General features: G+C 35.5%; 1 protein-coding gene across 1 annotated transcript; it reads right to left on the reverse strand.

Moving 5' to 3' along the window:
• Positions 1 to 2,221: 2,221 nt before the first annotated feature.
• Positions 2,222 to 16,893, reverse strand: eef1g (eukaryotic translation elongation factor 1 gamma). Its single transcript, XM_073820838.1, has 10 exons — positions 16,832 to 16,893; positions 15,303 to 15,461; positions 15,134 to 15,197; positions 13,220 to 13,362; positions 12,993 to 13,136; positions 9,557 to 9,686; positions 8,689 to 8,923; positions 8,434 to 8,606; positions 8,161 to 8,285; positions 2,222 to 2,507 (listed from the first exon to the last, which is right to left on the reverse strand). The coding sequence occupies exons 1-10, from the start codon at positions 16,841 to 16,843 to the stop codon at positions 2,349 to 2,351; spliced, it is 1,344 nt and encodes a 447-aa protein (XP_073676939.1). The 5' UTR covers positions 16,844 to 16,893; the 3' UTR covers positions 2,222 to 2,348.
• Positions 16,894 to 19,678: the final 2,785 nt, after the last annotated feature.

The following is a 19,678-nucleotide window of genomic DNA, read 5'->3' on the forward strand; positions in this document are numbered from 1 at the left end:
AGTTTCAAAATGTCAAATGTTTTTACAGAGGGGATTTTGGGCATCTCTGTCACTCCATAATTCAAAAAAACCTGTGAAAAGACAGAAAACAATGTATTTTTTACCATTTTTGCGGGGAATAAAACATCGTATAAAATCAAGCTAATTATATATGAATAAATCCCTATGTAAAAACCTTCAGACTATAGAAAGTAATAAAACGTAAAGTGTTAGTGGAGATTTATGGCTCAGTGTAGGAGGAAAAAAAATATTTTGAGAAAACAGCCTTTAAAAATATGGATTGTACTTTAAATCTATTGACAAAGTGCTATAAAAGAAACACTGGTGTCTTTTGGGTGATTCCCTTCCACTGGTCTGAAAAATAAAACACTATATGAAACACCAAAAACTTGCATGAAAAACAGTTTTTGACTGCAGGGAATCCCCTTAATTTTAAAATAAATAGTTTATGTGACTTTGAAAAGGAATTAAATAAACAATGTATTTTGCATGAACACTTCAGGGTGCATAATGGATTAAAGCTTTGCCATTAAACGTTTCAGAGAGAAAAACAGAATTGAATTACCCTTAATTTTCCACAGGATTTTGTTAGGTCCATATTGGGGCATTGAAGCACATTCATGGGATACATGACCTGAGGCGCCCTCTGGTGGATTATGGTTAATCGTTTATCCCAAACGCGAGTCAAAATTTGCAAACATTCCCTTAATTAAACGGCTGAGACGCCATTTTGTTTCCAGAGTTTCAATGATTTCCAGATTCGAGGGGAGCATCAAAATTTATAGGCTTTCACAATCTGCGATCCCAGGGGAGCATCAGACTCTGTGGAAAAAGCCTTCCTAGGAACATTAAACCAGCACTACTTACACTTTCAACCTTGTTCAAAGCTTGCAAAACAGTGCCGTTAAGATTAATAAAACATTTTACAACTGCTATAGAATGTTTTCGTGATGCAGCCATATTGGCGTCACTGAACGACGCAACTAAACTTGCATATTTTCCTGCAGAAAACAGCCAATGACTGTCATGTTTTGTGCTGCACTAATCCGTCAGACCAGGAAAAACATTAGGGCCCAGTTTCACAGAGAGCTTAGACTAAACCAGGATTAGGCCATAGTTCAACTAGGACATTTAAGTCATTTTTATTAACATGCCTTCGAAAACAACATTACTGATGTGCATCTTGAGACAAAACAAAGGCAATGATATATTTTAAGATGAGTCAGTGCAAGTTTCTTTTAGTTGAAACAGCTCAGACTTACATTTTAGTCTAGGACTAGGCTTAAGCCTTGCCTGTGAAATCGGGGGTAGGAGTACTACAAACTCCCAAAAGTTATAACAAAGCAAGAGGAGTGCCAAAAACTGTCTGAGGAACAAAAGGTGTTTGTGGTTGGCTAAACTAAATCAGGAATTCCAGGTCAGGAACATTGACGACATTTGTGACCCTGGACCACAAAACCAGGCTTAAGTCGCTGGGGTGTATTTGTAGCAATAGCCAAAAATACATAGTATGGGTCAAAATTATTGATTTTTCTTTTATGCCAAAAATCATTAGGAAATGAAGTAAAGATCATGTTCCATGAAGATTTTTTGTAAAATTCCTACTGTAAACATATCAAAATGTAATTTTTGATTAGTAATATGCATTGTTAAGAACTTAATTTGGACAACTTTAAAGGTGATTTTCTCAGTATTTAGATTTTTTTTGCACCCTTAGATTCCAGATTTTCAAATAGTTGTATCTCGGCCAAATATTGTCCTATCCTAACAAACCATACATCAATAGAAAGCTTATTTGTTGAACTTTCATATGTATACATCTAAGCTTTGTAAAATTTAACCTTATGACTGGTTTTGTGGTCCAGGGTCACATTTGTGTTCATTCTCATTTCCAGTCAGGTTGGTGAAATATTAGTCTAATAATTTAATACTGCTCATATGTATCTTTACCACCTATTAACGTTAGTTTGTCCAAATATTGCACCCTTTCCTGTTTACAGAGTCCTTCTCTAAATGATTGAAGCATGAATGAGCAGAACATATTTAGTAGTACATTAACTGTGCAATCCATGCCGTTGTTTACATCAGAGTATTGCCAATATGACTGCGCATCTGGCTAAAGAGCAATGTGACTTGCATAAGCATTTAGGAAAACATGATTTGTGAAGAAAAAACAGTCTCTTAAACACTTCACAAATGAAAGAACACATTCAAAGTGGGATTGTGGAAAAAAAAGTTTTATTTTTTTCAACTCAAACGCTCTGTTCACCAGTTCAAAGCCTTATACATGGGATTCTCAAATGTCATGTCCATTGATGTCATTGATAAATATTAGGCGCGGGATGTTCTCACTTGAAAATCTTGCCCTGGTTGAAAGGTTTGCCTACATGTTTGAATTCACCCTCCCATGCAAAGTACTCCTTCACCATGGTCTTGCACTCCTCGCTGTCCACGTCCAGCTTGCGCCAAGTGTATGACTCATAGTCGATCTGCCAATCGTCACTCAGCTGAGGAGAAATGAAAAGGGCATTAAATCATTTTCCTAAAGAAAAAAAGCTCAATATTTGTATTTGAAATGCCAGTAATGTTTGATTTTGTTGTAGATACATGCTAATAACTGCAAACAAAACTGATTTGCACCACCAACTTTAAATCAAAACATGCCAACCATATCAAAATATTAACGGTTCACCAGTTTCCAAAAAAAACCCTTCTGCTTTTTACTACTACTAACATTTGTATCTACTTTAACAAATCAAAAGCATGGCATAGGGTAAAACCTTAATGTAATGTTATCAAATGTTATGAACAGTGAACTAGTTTTGCTTTAGCATCCGTATTTCACATTGGACATCAAGGGCACTGTCTGGCAACGTGTATGGCCCTATGAAATTGATGTTATTTTTTCCTATATTACGCTTTTTTTCCCCTCCCAAACTCAGTTTAAATTTTTCTAAATTCCATATTATTTTTTCTAGACTATTTCTAATGGTTACATTAAACTTGATCAATAAAGCATGTCTAATCAATTAAAATAATGAAACTTGCACAACAGCAATTTATTAAAAGCTTAAACATTAAGGCCATAAAGTTATATTTCTACAACATTGTGTTTTCCATTATATTTTTTATTCCAATTTAACAGTATTATTAAATTAAAATAATCAAATGCTCCAAATATTTGATTTTATTTCTTAAAGAAACTTTTCCCTCAGAATTACTGTTGTGTATTTACATTTTTCTGATAAATTCTAGTTTTGTTTTGTCTGGTAAATATCAATAAAATAATGTTTTATTTTAAGGAAAAGGAAAAATCGATAATTTTGACCCATACAATGTATTTTTGTCGATTGCTACAAATACACCCATGCTACTTAAGACTGGTTCTGTGGTCCAGAGTCACATATGATATGACGGTAGTTTTGATTTTTCTCAAAAGAAACTATAAAATGCCAACGAAGGGACTTTCAGAGCAATTCTAAGAATTATGTGGCACATACCACAAACCCAAACAGGGCTCAAGATGCATGACAAAAAAAGTCAAACTAAAGCAAAAAAACAAATGTAAAGCAATAAAATACTTCTATGGAGAATTTATATCAGTTCGTTCACATGTATGCCATTTGTTTACATTTAAATAGGCTTTTGCCATTTAATATTCACAGACATCATGCCATTTTGACACTGAAGCCATAGTGAAATGTAGACTTCATGTTCGTGGTTAGAGGAAGCAACATGTTCAAGTTGGCATCTGCCTACTTTGGCAAACTTCTACCACAAAACTCGACTAGAATCAGTATCAACAAAAGATACAGGAAATGTTTACCATATCAGAGAAAACACGTTTCTATGATATGCTGGTTATGTACCTACATTAGATCATATGAAACAGTCAAGACTTCCAGGCTGTTTACTCAGAAATAAAAGCTGCATGAAAAGCAGCAGGGTTTATAATCACTACAGCTGTTTTGAGATGGAAAGATTGTTTGGTTATTGGTCACCTTTGGCCAAAACTCAAAGCAGCTAATGTTCCTTTTACTCAGTTGCTTTGTGCAAATATGACACAAGGCACAGGAGTTCAAGCTTTTACCACGCACTCTAAAATAAAAGCTTTTAAGGTGGCAAGTTTTAGGTTTTTAAAACCCAATCTAGTCAAGTTTTGGTAGCGATTTGTATCTGGTGTTGCATTATTGTGAAAAGAGAAGTGTAAAAGGGATGCGCAAGTTTTACCATCCATGCTTATGATTTAATTTCCTTTTTTTCTGAACAAACCAAAAATGTTAAAGAAATTTGATTTATAATTTAAATCTGTCGTTATATTAGTTTTAGCAATCCAGAAACATACACAGCACAAGAAATGTACTGCATTAAAAAAATGCATCAAATTGCTTAGATTGGGTTTGAAAATCTAAAAGAATGAATAAGCATGGATAGTAAAACGTTTACATATCTTTTACACATCTCTTTTTACAATAATGCAACACCAGACACAAATCACTACCAAAACTGTCAAAACTTGTGAAACACAATCTCCGGTCTCTCAAAGCTAGAGGAGGTTTTGGTTTTCACCCACAGTATCAATGTTTGTTTAAAAGCAAACCACTACAGTACACTGAAGACAACATCTTTGCTTTGTTGATGATTATAGGGTTGGGCGATGTCGACCAATTTGGCATCGTACGATGTCTAACGTGAAACATCACGATGGACGATGGCATTGTCCGCAGGGGGCGGGGAGAGGGCGGGATGGTTGTTGTTAAATAATTAATTCATAACGAATTAATTAATTGTCGGAGCCAGATTTAAAGATGCGGCATTAACAAGTGCATTAGATCGTGACAGTGCGTGCGTGCGTACAAGACAGAGCAAGCCCGGGTTTATGTAGATGTATTTGGAGGATATGTGTTGGTCCTTAACATATTTACGGTCAGTCAGCTTTAAGTTTAAAATTGCTCTCATTGATTGCTTACTGCTTAACCCACTCTCTCCAAACGCATTTAATGAGCAGCGGAATGTTTAGAGAGAAAGTGTAATATCAGAAATAATACCAAATCAAGCGAAATATTATTATGTATTAACACTATAAACATAGCTGTAAGTTAGTTACCCTGTCAAAAAAAAAAAAAAAAAATTCATCTAAATGTAACGGTATTCAGAACAGAACAGGAATGAAACAAAATATATAAAGTTAAGAATCCAAAACAAAGCGAAACTAAAAATATCAGGTGTTGGGCTCACGCACCTCTGTAATTTGGCACAAATCCAAGTGTTTCCATATTCCCAATGCATTTGAATGATAAAGTGTTATTTATAATGTATAGGCTTTGTATTGTACGTTTGTATTTTGATGGGGGAAAAAAAATATATTCTCTTGTTTTTTGTTCCAAGCTCGGTTCGTTATGGTAAAACCATGAAAAAGGCATATTTGGTGTAATTTATAGAGGTCGACCGATGTATCGGTTTTGCCGATTAATCGGCACCGATAGTTGATTGGCCGACCTATCAGTTATCGGCAAAAATCCTTGCCGATAGTTTTTCCGGGTTGCGTTCTTTGCTGAAGCGCACGCTCTGCTCCGCTGTCATAGAGTATGAGAGGTTAAGCCCCAGACCAATGTTAAATGTCAGGATTGTTACCATATATTTGTATTGATTTATATCCAGCTGGTGATATTCTTAGCCAGCAAAGTTGCAGATTTAAAGATGTGATGTGAGAAAGCAAACTGTGTTCATTCAGCCGACAGAATCCTGCCGAATCACAGCGCGCCATAGTTTTACAGATTACAGATCTGTCCCAAATCATTGTTAATTTTGATAAAGACTTGACCCTGGGCTGGAAGATTGAGTATTGTGCATTTAAGCAAAATATTTTTTTTATTTCTGTAGCTCCAATAATGTCTGTATGCTTGATATAAAGCTATAATTTGTTTTAGCCTTTTCGTCAGGCAGCGGAAGCATGGTAGTTACGCACTTTATTTTACAATGCCATTTTCCTGTTCTTATTTTATTTTAATAAATCAACAAAAATATTAAAAATTAAGATAAAAATTATACAAAACGAAATTCGTTTAATAAGGTATTTTCCACAAATAAAAACGTACGAAGTGGTCAAAAATTGTGTCTGACCCTAATTCTCCCGGCGTATTGCCGTCCAATTCATACCACGTCCTTTATGACATTTACAAATTACACAAACTTCTTTCGTAATTAACATATTAAACTGAAACAAAACAAATAATATTTAAACATAAATGTATAACAGAAAATAAATTGTTTCTCAAATGGCTGCAATTAACGATATAGATCGCACTTTCTCTTTCCGTTTGATTTGTTCTTTAATCTAACCTTTGCCGCTTTTTTGATCATTCTTGAAGTAAACATTTGCCCGTTTGGTGATTAAATAAACTGTTTTAGATTTCTGCTTGAACTACACAACGTGTCCTCTGTGTGTTTGATACCTGCAAGTTATCCGTTAACGCAGCGCTGCACTTTTGTCCGGTTTCATTAAGGGTGGGCAAAAAAAAGGATTCTCGGATGCATCTCAATCCTCTCTTCAATGAGCTTGTGTTTTCCCCGCATATGGCACGTGCGCGCGCTAGAGACGCGGCGGCTTCATTGCACAGGATTTGCACTGTGAGCTACATGTGCATTGTTTGACAGTGTGAACTTTCAACCGCAGTTTTCTTTACAAATGCCTTCATTTCTGCCGTTTGTAATGCAGTATTAGATGCACAAAACTCGTGCACTGACAGACTTTCACTTGTGCTTTGGGTTTGTTCATCCTAAAAAGCTCGATTGCGGATGCGATTAAATGCACTTGCATTTTCGAATACTTTTATACGAAACTGATGTACAGTACACACAGTCAGTTATGTTTTTAGAGCATGACAAAACATTTGATATATCGAAATAGATCTGTGCATTCGTTTTAATGCAGCCTGTTAAAGAAGCTACTGTCTACGATCTCATCAGTAATAAATGATAAAGAAAAAAGAACACTTATTTTAAATAAGTAATTGTTTAAAAAAGTAGCCTGCTTATATAATGGAAAAATCAATTTGATATAAAATGTAAATGAAAATGTAGCCATTTGCAGAAATATTGAAAACTGAGAATGTGACGCATGGTTATATTTAGTTGATATTGAAAATCGTAATTAAATTGAATCTTAATTTTAAGATGGCAGTAGGCCTACTGACATACAGAGATTCCAAATATAAACAAAAGGCATAAAACCTGCAATTTTACATATTGTTAAAATGTAAAGATTCACACCCCTTTAAAATGAGCCCATTAACATCAACTAAGATTGATGAAAGCTGTAGAATAGAAGTGTTGTTCCTTGTTAGAGTCTGTTAATTTCAACATTTACTGTAATATTGTTACATTTTGAAGTTTATTTTGTTAACATTAATGAACTATGAAATAACTTTAATGATCAATATATAATTAATATTAATATTTTTTATTTATTTACAAAGTATGGTTTAGTATATTTTTTTTTAAATACCGTTCAGTATACATTTTCAAAAACTATCGGTTAATTAATCGGTATCGGCCTGTGTGGTCCAACCTAGCTATCGGTATCGGCAAAAACCAATATCGGTCGACCTCTAGTAATTTATTTAATCTAATTTAATTAAAATTATTTTGAATTTTTTCTGCTGTTTTTGTATGCCTCATTTATTAATGTAAACGAACTAGTTCATGTAATTCGTTTGGAGTTCACTGTAATTTATATTGTGATCGCTAACAACTTCCTTGTTATTATTTCCTCATAATAATAATAAAATAAGTAAAGATGCGGAAATTGTAAGCACGCATTTCATCAGGCTATATAGTGTGATTGTGTGTTTTTCGCAAGCGGGTTGCTGCTGCTTGAGGAAAGGGCGAGGTATCGCGATGCTTGTTCAGCATCGTGATGTCTATCGGCCATCGGCGATGGACGATGACATCGTCTATCGACCCAACCCTAGTTGATAAAGAGGTACACAAGTCCCACTGATGGTGTTTTGAGAGCACTTAAATAGATTGGAAAACACAACACAATCTGGCATCTGTAATCCTTAGAATACCTTAAACATTTTAAATAAAGGGCTTGTCCCCAAATCTATCTATAATCATACATAAAGGATGTATGTAAATCACATGTAAATCACTCACAGGAAATGCAAGCTCCTGGCCTCTGAAGACCCAGATACCAGAGATGCAGCTGTCATTGTTTGCGCCAAAGAGGATGACACTGGCAAATGCATTTTTACGCAGTTTGTCGAGTCGCTGGAACATTCCTGAAGAGAAAAGCAAGAAAGTACTTGTACATACTGTGAAAAATATGCAATGCTACACTCTTGCGCAAGTAGTACATGCTGAACTCACAAGTAGTAACATTCCTGGCTCTTTGTTTAAAGAGACAAAGTCAATGTGACCCGACTGTACCTGTGATAAGATTACAGCTCATGAAGGCCATGGTCAGCTCTTCGGGGAAGCGGTACTCGGCATACCAGATTGAGAAGCCCTCACGATCAAAGTGATCCCAGAAGTAAGGCAATGCCACGCTCATGGTGTCCTCGTTGGAGTATTTCCTCTTGAACTCATCCATGACAAAAGAACTAGAGATAAAAGGACAAATGCAAACTGAATGGACAAACTCTTAGACAGCAGCTATCTCTAAAGTGAAGGTGTATCAAGTACCTTTTTGGAAGGTGAGCAAATGGGTCCTTGGTTTTTGGCTCAGAAGCCAACGCAGCCTCGCATTCGTCCATCTCCTCTTCAGCAGGGGCGGCTTTCTTTTCCTCCTTTTTCTTCTCTTTTTTCTCCTGCTGCTGTTGTTGTTGCTGCTGCTGCTGCTGCTTGCCTCCTTCCTTACCACCCTTCTCCTTCTTGGCAGGAGCTTCTTTCTTTGGCTGCATCTCAGCAAACTTCTTAGCTGGAGAAATGATTTTAATTAAAACACACTTATACTCGCACTCAACATTAAAAAGATATTAAAACAGCAAGAAGTGAGGCACTATTGTTCATGCTTTTAGAAGACAAAATATCTCAAATATAACTTTAATTGCTACAATTTAATTCTCTAAACATTTTGACTTTATTCTCAAAATATTACAAGTTTAAACTCATAAGGTTAGATTTTTTTTTTTAACATGGCACTAAAACGCTGTGGTAGCTTTTAGAACAGGGGTGCCCAAACCTGTTCCTGGAAATCTACCTACCCGCAGACTTTAGTTCCAGCCCTGCTCCAACACAGCTGTCTGTAATTATAAAGTGCTACCTAAGAGATTAATTAGCTGGTTCAGGTGTGTTTGATTAGGGTTGGAGCTGAAAACTGTAGGATGGTAGATCTCTAGGAACAGGATTGTGCACCCCCGTTTTAGAATATACATTATGTAATTTTTTTTAGGGTTTGTTAATATTTTAAGCCTAAAGAACGTTCCACAGTGATTCACAGTATCTGTCACCACAATAGAATACGATTAAGTAAAAGCTATGGATTTAGGAAACATCTTTGGATCAAGCTGAAGCTCAAAAACTATGCAGCAAAAAGGTTTGAGAAACGTACCATCAAACTGAGCCATCTTCTCACAGAGCTTGACCTCACCCAAAATGGTCTTAAACTGAGGCTGGTTGACACAGGTCAAAAACCAACGGGTAACATTGGGGTAGGGCTGACGGAAAGCAGGCTCAAGAACCTAGGAAGGTAAAAGACATGCAATATAATATCAGCAAAGATTAAATCTGGATCAAATAAACATTTAACAAAACATTGAAGTACCAATTTCAAACTGAAATTGAATATAAATATTAAGGAACAGTTCATATAAAAATAATAAAAATATATACATATATATATATATATATATATATATTAGGGCTGGGACACGATTAATCGCATCCAAAATAAAAGTTTATGTTAACATACTAAATGTGTGTTTACTGTGTATATTTATTATGTATATATAAATACACACACATACATGTAAAGCCTTTAAAAAATACTTCTATGTGTGGATAGTTATATTTGTATTTAATTTAGATTATATATAGAATTATAAATATTTTATTTATTTTAATTTAATTTTTATTTTCAGTTTTCTTTAATATACATGTTTGTGTGTGTATTTATACATACATTATATATACACAGTAAACACACATTTAGTATGTTAACATAAACTTTTATTTTGGATGCGATTAATCGCGATTAATCGTGTCCCAGCCCTAATATATATATATATATATATATATATATATTGCGGTCCGAAAAAGGGCATATGGCATTAGAACAACAAGTGAGTAAATGACTTAATTTTCACTTTTGGATAAACTATCCCTAATTATGCAACTGATTATTAAGTTATTTAATATAGGCATTGGCCGTTTAATACCTTAGAGCTTTATCAAGCATATTTATTGCACATTAATCATTAAAAGTTCAACAAGTTCATGGGTGAGGAACAGATGAGATTCAACAGTAGACCAAAAAGCAAATAAAGAAAATAAAAAAAATATCAAAAATACCCACCCTCATGTCGTTCCAAACCCCCAAGACCTTAGTTCATCTTCGGAACACAAATTAAGATATTTTTATTAAATCTGAGAGCTTTCTGACCCTCCAACCACGTTCAAGGCCCAGAAAGGTACCAAGAACATTGACAAGAGTTCATGTGACATAAGTGGTTTAACCGTAATTTCATGACGGTGCAAGAACATTACAAGAATACACTTGCCGTCTACAGAGGGTCAGAAAGCTCTTGGGTTTCATCAAAAATATCTTACGGGTTTGGAACGACTTGAGGGTGATTGATTAATGACAGAATTTTAATTTTTTTTGGTGAACTATCCCATTTACATTAGTTAACTAGGGCTGATCCGAATATCATTTTTTGAGCTTCGAAGCTTCGGTATAATCCACACCGAATATTCGAAGCTTCGGTATAATCCACACCGAATATTCGAAGCTTCGGTATAATCCACACCGAATATTCGAAGCTTCGGTATAATCCACACCGAATATTCGAAGCTTCGGTATAATCCACACCGAATATTCGAAGCTTCGGTGGGAGGGGCTGAACATATTCTTCTCTCTAATAAAGGCGTGAATCTCTGTATGTCTTTCTGTTTGCATTTTATTATGTCGAGAACAGCTCATCCAAACGATTTCTGCTGTGGACCCAAGGGAGTGCAGTGTTGCATTTTGGTGCAATATGGACACATAACACGTTCAGAATTAATAAATTGTAATAGAACATTTCGAGTTGGAAGCGGCGCGCCTCACGCAGGCAGAGCTAATATGCGTCGAGAACGGACACTGTGCTAATGATACAACACACACAGGTCTGTTAAGAGCAATACTTTTAATAAGGTAGCCTAACATTTAACAAACAAATCACTCCCAAATCAGAAATTAGCAGCACATTAATTACTGACACCGTAAAGGGTAGGCTATTTAAATAAAAGAACGAAAAACTGGCGGTGTTTATATAAATAAATTTATATCTAAATTTATAAATAAATATACATATATAATGTTTGTGTATATAAGCCTGTATATAAAATACATATGTATATTATTTTGAAACCCAAAATAAATGAGGCTCAAACATTATTAGCAAACGTAGGCTATAAGTATTTATTTGAGCACTTCCGTCAGTGAACAAGCAGCCTACAAAACGCTAAAATAAATCAAATAAATACATTTAAATATGAAACTAGCCTCAATAAGAATGTTAAATAGGCTATTCAATAAACATTCGTTGCAAAAATTCCTAAAACCTCGCCCGGACCTCGTCCGACAGCTCATCAGAATTACTGTCCCGAGTCCGACTGAAACCGGTCTTTTTTCTCTTTCTCTTCCCCATTGCACAGCTGCTGTTTTTAATAGCAAAGTGATTTCATTTATTTTCGTTTATTTAGGTTATAAAGTTAATTTAGAAATATATTTGGAACACTTTTTATTTGTTAAATTTAGGTTTTTGTTTTTTAAAGTAACGACCAAGCTGCGGCAGACAGATCAATTTAGCCCTCTCAAGTCATCATGATTTCAATTAAAATCCATAGATGTATATATAAAAAAAAAAACTTAAAAGCATATCACAATTAGTTGAATCGTTTAACCTAGATAAAAGTGTGCTATCGACACATTCATGGTAATTATTTTTGCTGGGGCTTTGCGGTCAGCTTTAGCCTAATGCGTGCATTTAAACGCGGAAGCGCGGTTGTCATTGCGACAGTCACAGCCATAGTTTTGCTTCCACCATTCAAGTGGGCATGACTGTACTTTATAGTTTCTCTCAAAAATTACTCAATGTCTCTCTCTTTTTTTTTGCTATCTCTGTGTTAGTGGCGCAGCAGTCTGATCTTCTTCATTCATATTTAAGCATGAATGAGAACCGTTTCGCGGGGGATGCAAGGTGTATGAAAAAAAACGAATATTCGAATCTCAATTTAAAATCGTATGTCAACCCACCAAACGAATATTCTGGTCCAGCCCTATAGTTAACGAACTAAAAATAAACAATACTTGTACAGCATTTATTAATATTGATGGTAATGTTCAACATTTACTAATGCATTATTAAAATCTAAAGTTGTGCTTGTTAACATTAGCTGATGCAATGTGAACTAACAATGAACAAATGCATTTATTAACCAACATTAACAAAGATTAATAAATACTGTAATAAATGTATTGCACATTGTTCAATCATGTTAGTTAATATATTAACTAATGGTACCTTTTAGTAAAGAGTTACCAAAAAAAATACTATAGCCGTAAATACACTTCTATAATAAGGTTAATAACATACCGCATGCCTCTTTAGTAATCTAAAATAGCTAGAAATGGTAAATATTCAATACAGAAAATTCGGAAAATTACAAATCCCTAGTATGAGATTAACCACGATGACAACAGATGAATACGGGCCCGTTTTGCGCTTCCACACCCCTAAATAAAAGCTCACAGCTTCGATTTCCATGGCACCCTGCAGACTAACCTGTTTGTAGAGCCAGAGCAGAGAGCAGGCAACAGTGATGTCAGCCAGACTGACTCTCTCCCCAACCAGGAAAGTGCGAGTGTTTAAGTGCTGATTCAGGATGGTAAGGACGCGTTTCACCTCCTCCTTAGCCTGTTCTGTAGCCTGCATAAGAGAGAGTACAGCTTTAAAAAAGCCATTCAACACCTGACAGGTAAAGCCATTACACAAACATATGCAAAGCTAACCTGTTTGTTGAACTGCATGATACCCAAGGTGGGGAACACCCAGGCACTAGCTGGAGGAACGATCTCAGAGTCAGCGAAACTGACCCACTGCAGCACCTGGGCACTGGCCTGGGGAGTGCTGCCACGAAGGGCATCATTGCTCACTGTCAGGAGGAAACATTGCCATTAATGGAGTGTAATAAACCACTAAACGTTTTTAAACATCACAATAGTTCATGTACGAGCCTATTTAAACTTGGCCACTTCAGACATTTCCTCAGATTGTGAACCAGGAACCTTATAGAGGCTTAGAGGCAATAAGTAATTAAAGTAGTAACAAATGTGAATGTTGTCAAGATTCTTGCCCTGGAAATCCAGGTTCAGTCTGGCCAACCACAAACGCCTTTCGTTTCTTAGACAGTTTTTGCATTCTTCTCCTTGATTTGTTAGAATGTTTGGTAGTCTGTAGTTTTTTTTTTTCAGTCTGACCAATTAGTACAGGCCAAAACTTGACAATAATTGACCATTTTAAGCAGCAATAATCAGCAAAATTTGCCTTTTTTTCAGTTTATTGGCATGGTTTACATTCAGTGACATTAATATGACCGATTGATGACGTGTCGTGAAAACACTCGCAAATAATCCTAAAATTTGAACATGTGACAGGTACAAAATTACAACATCCGAATGCACAAAAAGTTCCTAATGCATTTATAAACTGAAGTTCATATTAAATTCAAGTGCAATGTTAAAGTGCATCAACTCCACCTATAAAATACAAAAGTTTTTGAAGAGTAGGGTTTTTTTTTTTTTAAAGAAGTCTCTTCTGCTTACCAAGCCTGTATTTATTTGATCCAAAATACATCAAAAGTAGTACATTTTAAATACTAAAAATATTTTAAACAACCTTTTCATTTGAATACATTTTAAAATGTAATTTATTCCTGTGATCAAAGCTAAATTTTCAGCATCATTACTCCAGTCACATGATCCTTCAGAAATCATTAGATTATGCCGATATGCTGCTCAAGAAACATTACTATTATTATCCTCATCAACAATATTTAAAACGGGGCTAAATGTGTAAGATTCTTTGACGAATAGAAGGAGCCAAAGATCAGCACTTATCTGAAATAAAAAGCTTTTGTAACATTACACACTAAACCCTTTAAAAGCTTGGAGTCAGTATAATTAATTTTTTTTGTGTGAGGGGGGAGGATTATATAAATTAATACTTTTATATAGCAAGGTAGCTTTAAATTGATCAAAAGTGATGACAAAGACATTTATAATGTTGCAAAAGATTTCCATTTCAGATAAATGCTGTACTTAAGTGGTTTCTTGAGCAACAAATCAGCATATTAGAAGGATTTCAGAAGGATAATGTAACAGAAGACTGGAGTAATGATGCTAAAAAAAAAAAATCAGCTTTGAAATCACAGGAATAAATTACATTTTAAAATATATTCAAATAGAAAACAATTATTTTAAATAGTAAAAATATTTCTAAATTTTACTGTTTTTGCTTCACTTTGGATTAAATAAATGCAGGCTTGGTGAGCAGAAGAGACTTAAAAAAAAAAAAAAAAAAAAAAAAAAAAACACACATTAAAAATCTTACTGTTCAAAAACTTTTGCCTGGTGGCGTAAGATAAAATCCACAGAATTTAGGATCCATTTTGGAAAACTCAATGTTCGGCATTACATCCTGTAACTCAAAACAGTCATCTTCAGTAAAATTAGTTTATCTCACCAACCTTTAATTTTGATATTAGATGAACAAAACGCCTGTAATTGGCATATATCACAAGAATTAAAGATTTATATTTGTTTAGCTTTGAACAGAAGTAAATGGAACAGTTTTAACAAATCACCATCTAATCAAAGGAAATCCAAGTGACCAAGCATAAAACAGGCCCTATAAAGCGTACTTACAGAAGTGAGCAATGGCATTGCTCTCAAACAGACAGAAGCCATCATCACCCTGGTAAGCAGGAACCTAAATGGTACGGATGGAAGCAACATTAGCAAATTCATACTACAACAACATATGCAGAGAAAGAAGAAAAAAAAAAAAAAAAGAGAGAGGCAAGAGGATACTGACCTTGCCCAAGGGAAAGTTGCTGAGGAAAGCAGGGGATCGGTTCGTCTGCCCAAAGGTGAAGGCAGGGGGGGCGCTCGCAATCTTCAGACGAGCCCCACTGTACTGGGCAGCGATCTGAGCCTTAAAGGCCCTCCAGTTCTCTGGGTATGTGTAGAGAGTCTGTGGAAACACAAGGTTTGAGATCACATTGCTGAAACTGATGCTGCTTGTTCAGACTCCCCTTCATTAAAGGAGTAGTTCACTTTCAGAACAAAACTTCACAGATAATGTACTCACCCCCTTGCCATCCAATATGTTCACGTCCTTCTTTCTTCAGTCGAAAATATTTTTTTTTTTTGAGGAAAACATTTCAGGATTTCTCTCCATATGATGGACTTCTATGGTGCCCCTGAGTTTGAACTTCCAAAATGCATCTTCAGAGGGCTCTAAACGATCACAGCCGAAGAAAGAAGGGTCTTATAAAGCAAAACGATTGGTCATTTTCTAAAATATATTACAATTTATATAATTTGCGCATCTTGTCTAGCTCCGTGTGTACTCCGTGTAGAGATTAAAAACTAAAATAATTGTAAATGGTTTTTTAGAAAATAAATAGCCGATTGTTTTGTTAGATAAGACCCTTCTTCCTTGGCTGGGATCATTTGAAGCTGCATTTAAACTGCATTTTGAAAGTTCAAACTCGGGGGCACCATAGAAGTCCATTATATGGAGAGAAATCCTGAAATGTTTTCCTCAAAAAACATTTTTTTACAACTGAAGAAAGACATGCACATCTTGAATGACAAGGGGGTGATTGCATTATCTCTAAATTTTTGTTCAGAAAGTGAACTACTCCTTTAAGACAACTCATAGAGCATTACACAGCACTTTCCCCGAGGTGTACACAGCTGACGAGTCAATTCCCTGCAATAAATTACCTCATATCCTATAAACAATGTCTGCATATACAAATAGATAGCTAACAGTAGCATAACTTCTAAAGTGAACATTGTTGCAATAGAGCTAGTTTAAACAATATGGTGTTGGTAAGCATTAAAACCTCTGAATAGGATTTTTAAAGTCTTTTTTTAAATACCAGGATGTTAACAGTTTAGAAAACGCTTTGAGTTGTCTTGATGAGCACACAATGAATGCTTCTCAATCTGCTATGCTTTTACACCAGCGAACACTGTTAACATACGCGTTTCACTTTCAATAATTTAACGTGAAACTACAACTAACGTGACATTCAGGTAAACACTAAATGTTGGAAGAGGAGAATGAAAAGCGTGAATGGGAAAGTAAGGTAAACGTGGCACAAAGGAGCGCAGCGCTGTGCTTTTGTCCGTCATCACTCTAACCACCTTATAAAGGGGTGTGGGGAATATTTACAGCTAAAATAATCATCACACCAGCTTTAAATGACACTTTAAAACAATACGATATGATAACAACGTGTAAAGATATAAGGATTGGCGCGATTATGGGCTGATTGTGAATGGAGATGTGCTGTAATACGGCGTCAAAGGGTTTTCTCCCATCTTACTCACCCCTGCCGCCATCTTCAGGACGAGAGAAAGGAGGAACGAGCCGCGCGGTGCTGACGTATAGGCCTGTCCTGTCGCAGAAATAATACGTAATAAGGGCGTAAAAAATCTTAATTCAATTTATTTTATTTGGAAAGGATCCTATTCGTGTGAGAAAATAAAATAAGCGATCTTTTAAACATTTTACAAACGAAATTAAATTATATGGATCTGCACTGAATGTCATTAGAAACAAACAATTAAGGAAGATACGTGCACTCAAATATAATTATACCTCTTTTCCACAACTTATTTTTTTAAATTCCTTTTTTAACACATGTTGTGAGATGTATCGAACTGTACTCATTTTGTACATTGTTTAACATCGTCGAGAATCTCTGGATTGCTTTTTAATATTTAATAGGGACGCTAGCAATAATTCGATTAAATGGCAATTAAATATATGTGTATGTAACCATTGTTGTATTTCGGCCACATCTGAAATTGGTCATCACTGATATTACCCTCTTTAAAACTATGCTGTTTTGTGTTTATCTGCTTCTCCTATTTGCTCTTTTTACATTGACTTGTGTATCTAAGTAGGCTATGTGTCCCAAATTCAGAATTTCCATTTAAAGGAGTAGTTCACTTTCAGAACAAAAATGTGCAGATAATGTACTCACCCCCTTAGTCATCCAAGATGTTCATGTCTTTCTTTCTTCAGTCGTAAGGAAATTATGTTTTTTGAGGAAAACATTTCAGGATTTCTCCCCATATAATAGACGTCTATGGTGCCCCTGAGTTTGAACTTCCAAAATGCAGTTTAAATGGCTCTAAACGATCACAGCCGAGGAAAGAAGGGTCTTATCCAGCAAAGCGATCGGTAATTTTCTAAAAAAAAATACAATTTATATACATTTTAACCCTTAAATGCTTGTCTTGTCTTGCTCTGTTTACTCTGTGTAGAGATTAAAAAGTATATAAATTGTAAATGTTTTTAGAAAATAACTGATCGTTTCGTTAGATAAGACCCTTCTTCCTCAGCTGAGATCATTTAGAGCCCTTTGAAGCTGCATTTTGAAAGTTCAAACTCGGCGCACCATAGAAGTCCATTATATGGAGAGAAATCCTGAAATGTTTTCCTCAAAAAACATAATTTCTTTATGACCGAAGAAAGAAAAACATGAACATCTTGGATGACAAGGGGGTGAATACATTATCTGTAAATTTTTGTTCTGAAAGTGAACTACTCCTTTAACCCATCCATATTCACACAAACAGCAGTGAGTAGTGAACACATGCACCATAAAACACACAATATAGACTAATAAATAAGATACATAATTTCTCAGATATATTTATTACAACATATACTGATACATTTAACACTTCAATAGTTTGAGATGACTGGATGGTTTCAACTATTTTCCTATTGAACTGTCACCAACTGAACTGCAATTCCATCATAATGTCAACCGCTCCGATTGATTAAAACTTGTGACTTCGAAAATTTAGTTCAAGCAATTCAGTAGCAAACCCCAGATCAAGACACTGATTGTAATGATTATAAAAAGCACATATAGTGTGAAAGGGAGCTTTTCAAAATTGATCTTGAACCATTACATCGCAAAACGATTCAATGTTTCGAAGCGCTCCAATCGGATCGCGAGTCATTTGATGCAGATCTGGTATTCAAAGCACGTATGGCAAATTTAAATCGGAACTTCGGAGCGGGTTCGCGAAATCGTTTCATATGGAATGAAACTTTGAAGCAGCTTCGTTAATCTTTTGACTCAGATCGGAATTTTGGAGCAGGTTCGCGAATCATTTCATGTAGATTTGAACAGGAGCAGGTTCGCAAATCATTTGATTCAAATTGGGACTTTGGAGCAGGTTCATGAATGATTCAGATCGTAACTTGAGAGCAGGTTCACAAATCACATAATTCAGATTGGGACTTCAGAGCAGGTTCATGAATCTTTTGATTCAGATCAGAATTTAGGAGCATGGGTCCCATGTTGATTCAGGTCAGTACTTTGATGCGGAGTCATGAATCATTTGATTCAGATCAGGATTTCGGAGCGCGGATCACAAATCATTTGATTCAGAACGTGACTTTGGAGCACGGATTGCAAATCATTTAATTCAGGTTGGTACTTCAAATAATTTGATTCAAATCCGAACTTTACGTATCGTGAATCATTCGCGGGTTTGTGAATCTTTTGATTCAGATCCGAACTTCGGAGCAGGTTCGCTAATAATTTTATTTAGATCAGAACTTTGGAGCGGGCTCGCCAATATTTTTATTAAGATCGAGACCTTAGGGGTGCGGATCGCAAATCGTTTGATTTAGATTAGAACACAGATTGGGATGTGATTTAGATTGGCACTTCAGAGCGGGTTTGTGAACCTTTTGATTCAGATTGGAACTGAGGTCTCAAATCATTTGATTCAGGTCAGTACTTTGATGCTGCAGCGAGTTCATGAATTATTTTATTCAGGTCAGTACTTTAATGCCGATTCATGAATCATTTGATTCAGATCGGGACTTTCGGAGCGTGGAGTGCAAATAATTTGATTCAGGTCAGTACTTCAAATCATTTCATTTGAATCGGAACTTTGCGTATCACAAATCATTTGATTCAGACGGGAACTTCGGAGCAGGTTTGTGAATCTTTTGATTCAGATCAGAACTTTGGAGCAGGTTCGCTAATCATTTGATTTAAATCAGAACTTTGAAGCGGGCTTGCCAATCTTTTTATTAAAATAGGAACTTCGGAGCACAGATCGCAAATCGTTTTATTTAGATCGGAAATTCGCAGATCGAATGTGATTTAGATCGGCGCTTTGGAGTGTGTTCATGAATCTTTT

This window comes from Garra rufa, chromosome 16 (genome assembly GCF_049309525.1).
Source record: "Garra rufa chromosome 16, GarRuf1.0, whole genome shotgun sequence".
NCBI classification, from domain to species: domain Eukaryota; kingdom Metazoa; phylum Chordata; class Actinopteri; order Cypriniformes; family Cyprinidae; genus Garra; species Garra rufa.

Coding starts and splice junctions, on each gene's coding strand:
- eef1g (XM_073820838.1), bottom strand. Junction 13,363..15,133: donor CAATGCCATTGCTCACTTCT/GTAAGTACGCTT, acceptor TCCTCCTGACAG/TGAGCAATGATGCCCTTCGT. Junction 13,137..13,219: donor TCATGCAGTTCAACAAACAG/GTTAGCTTTGCA, acceptor TCTCTTATGCAG/GCTACAGAACAGGCTAAGGA.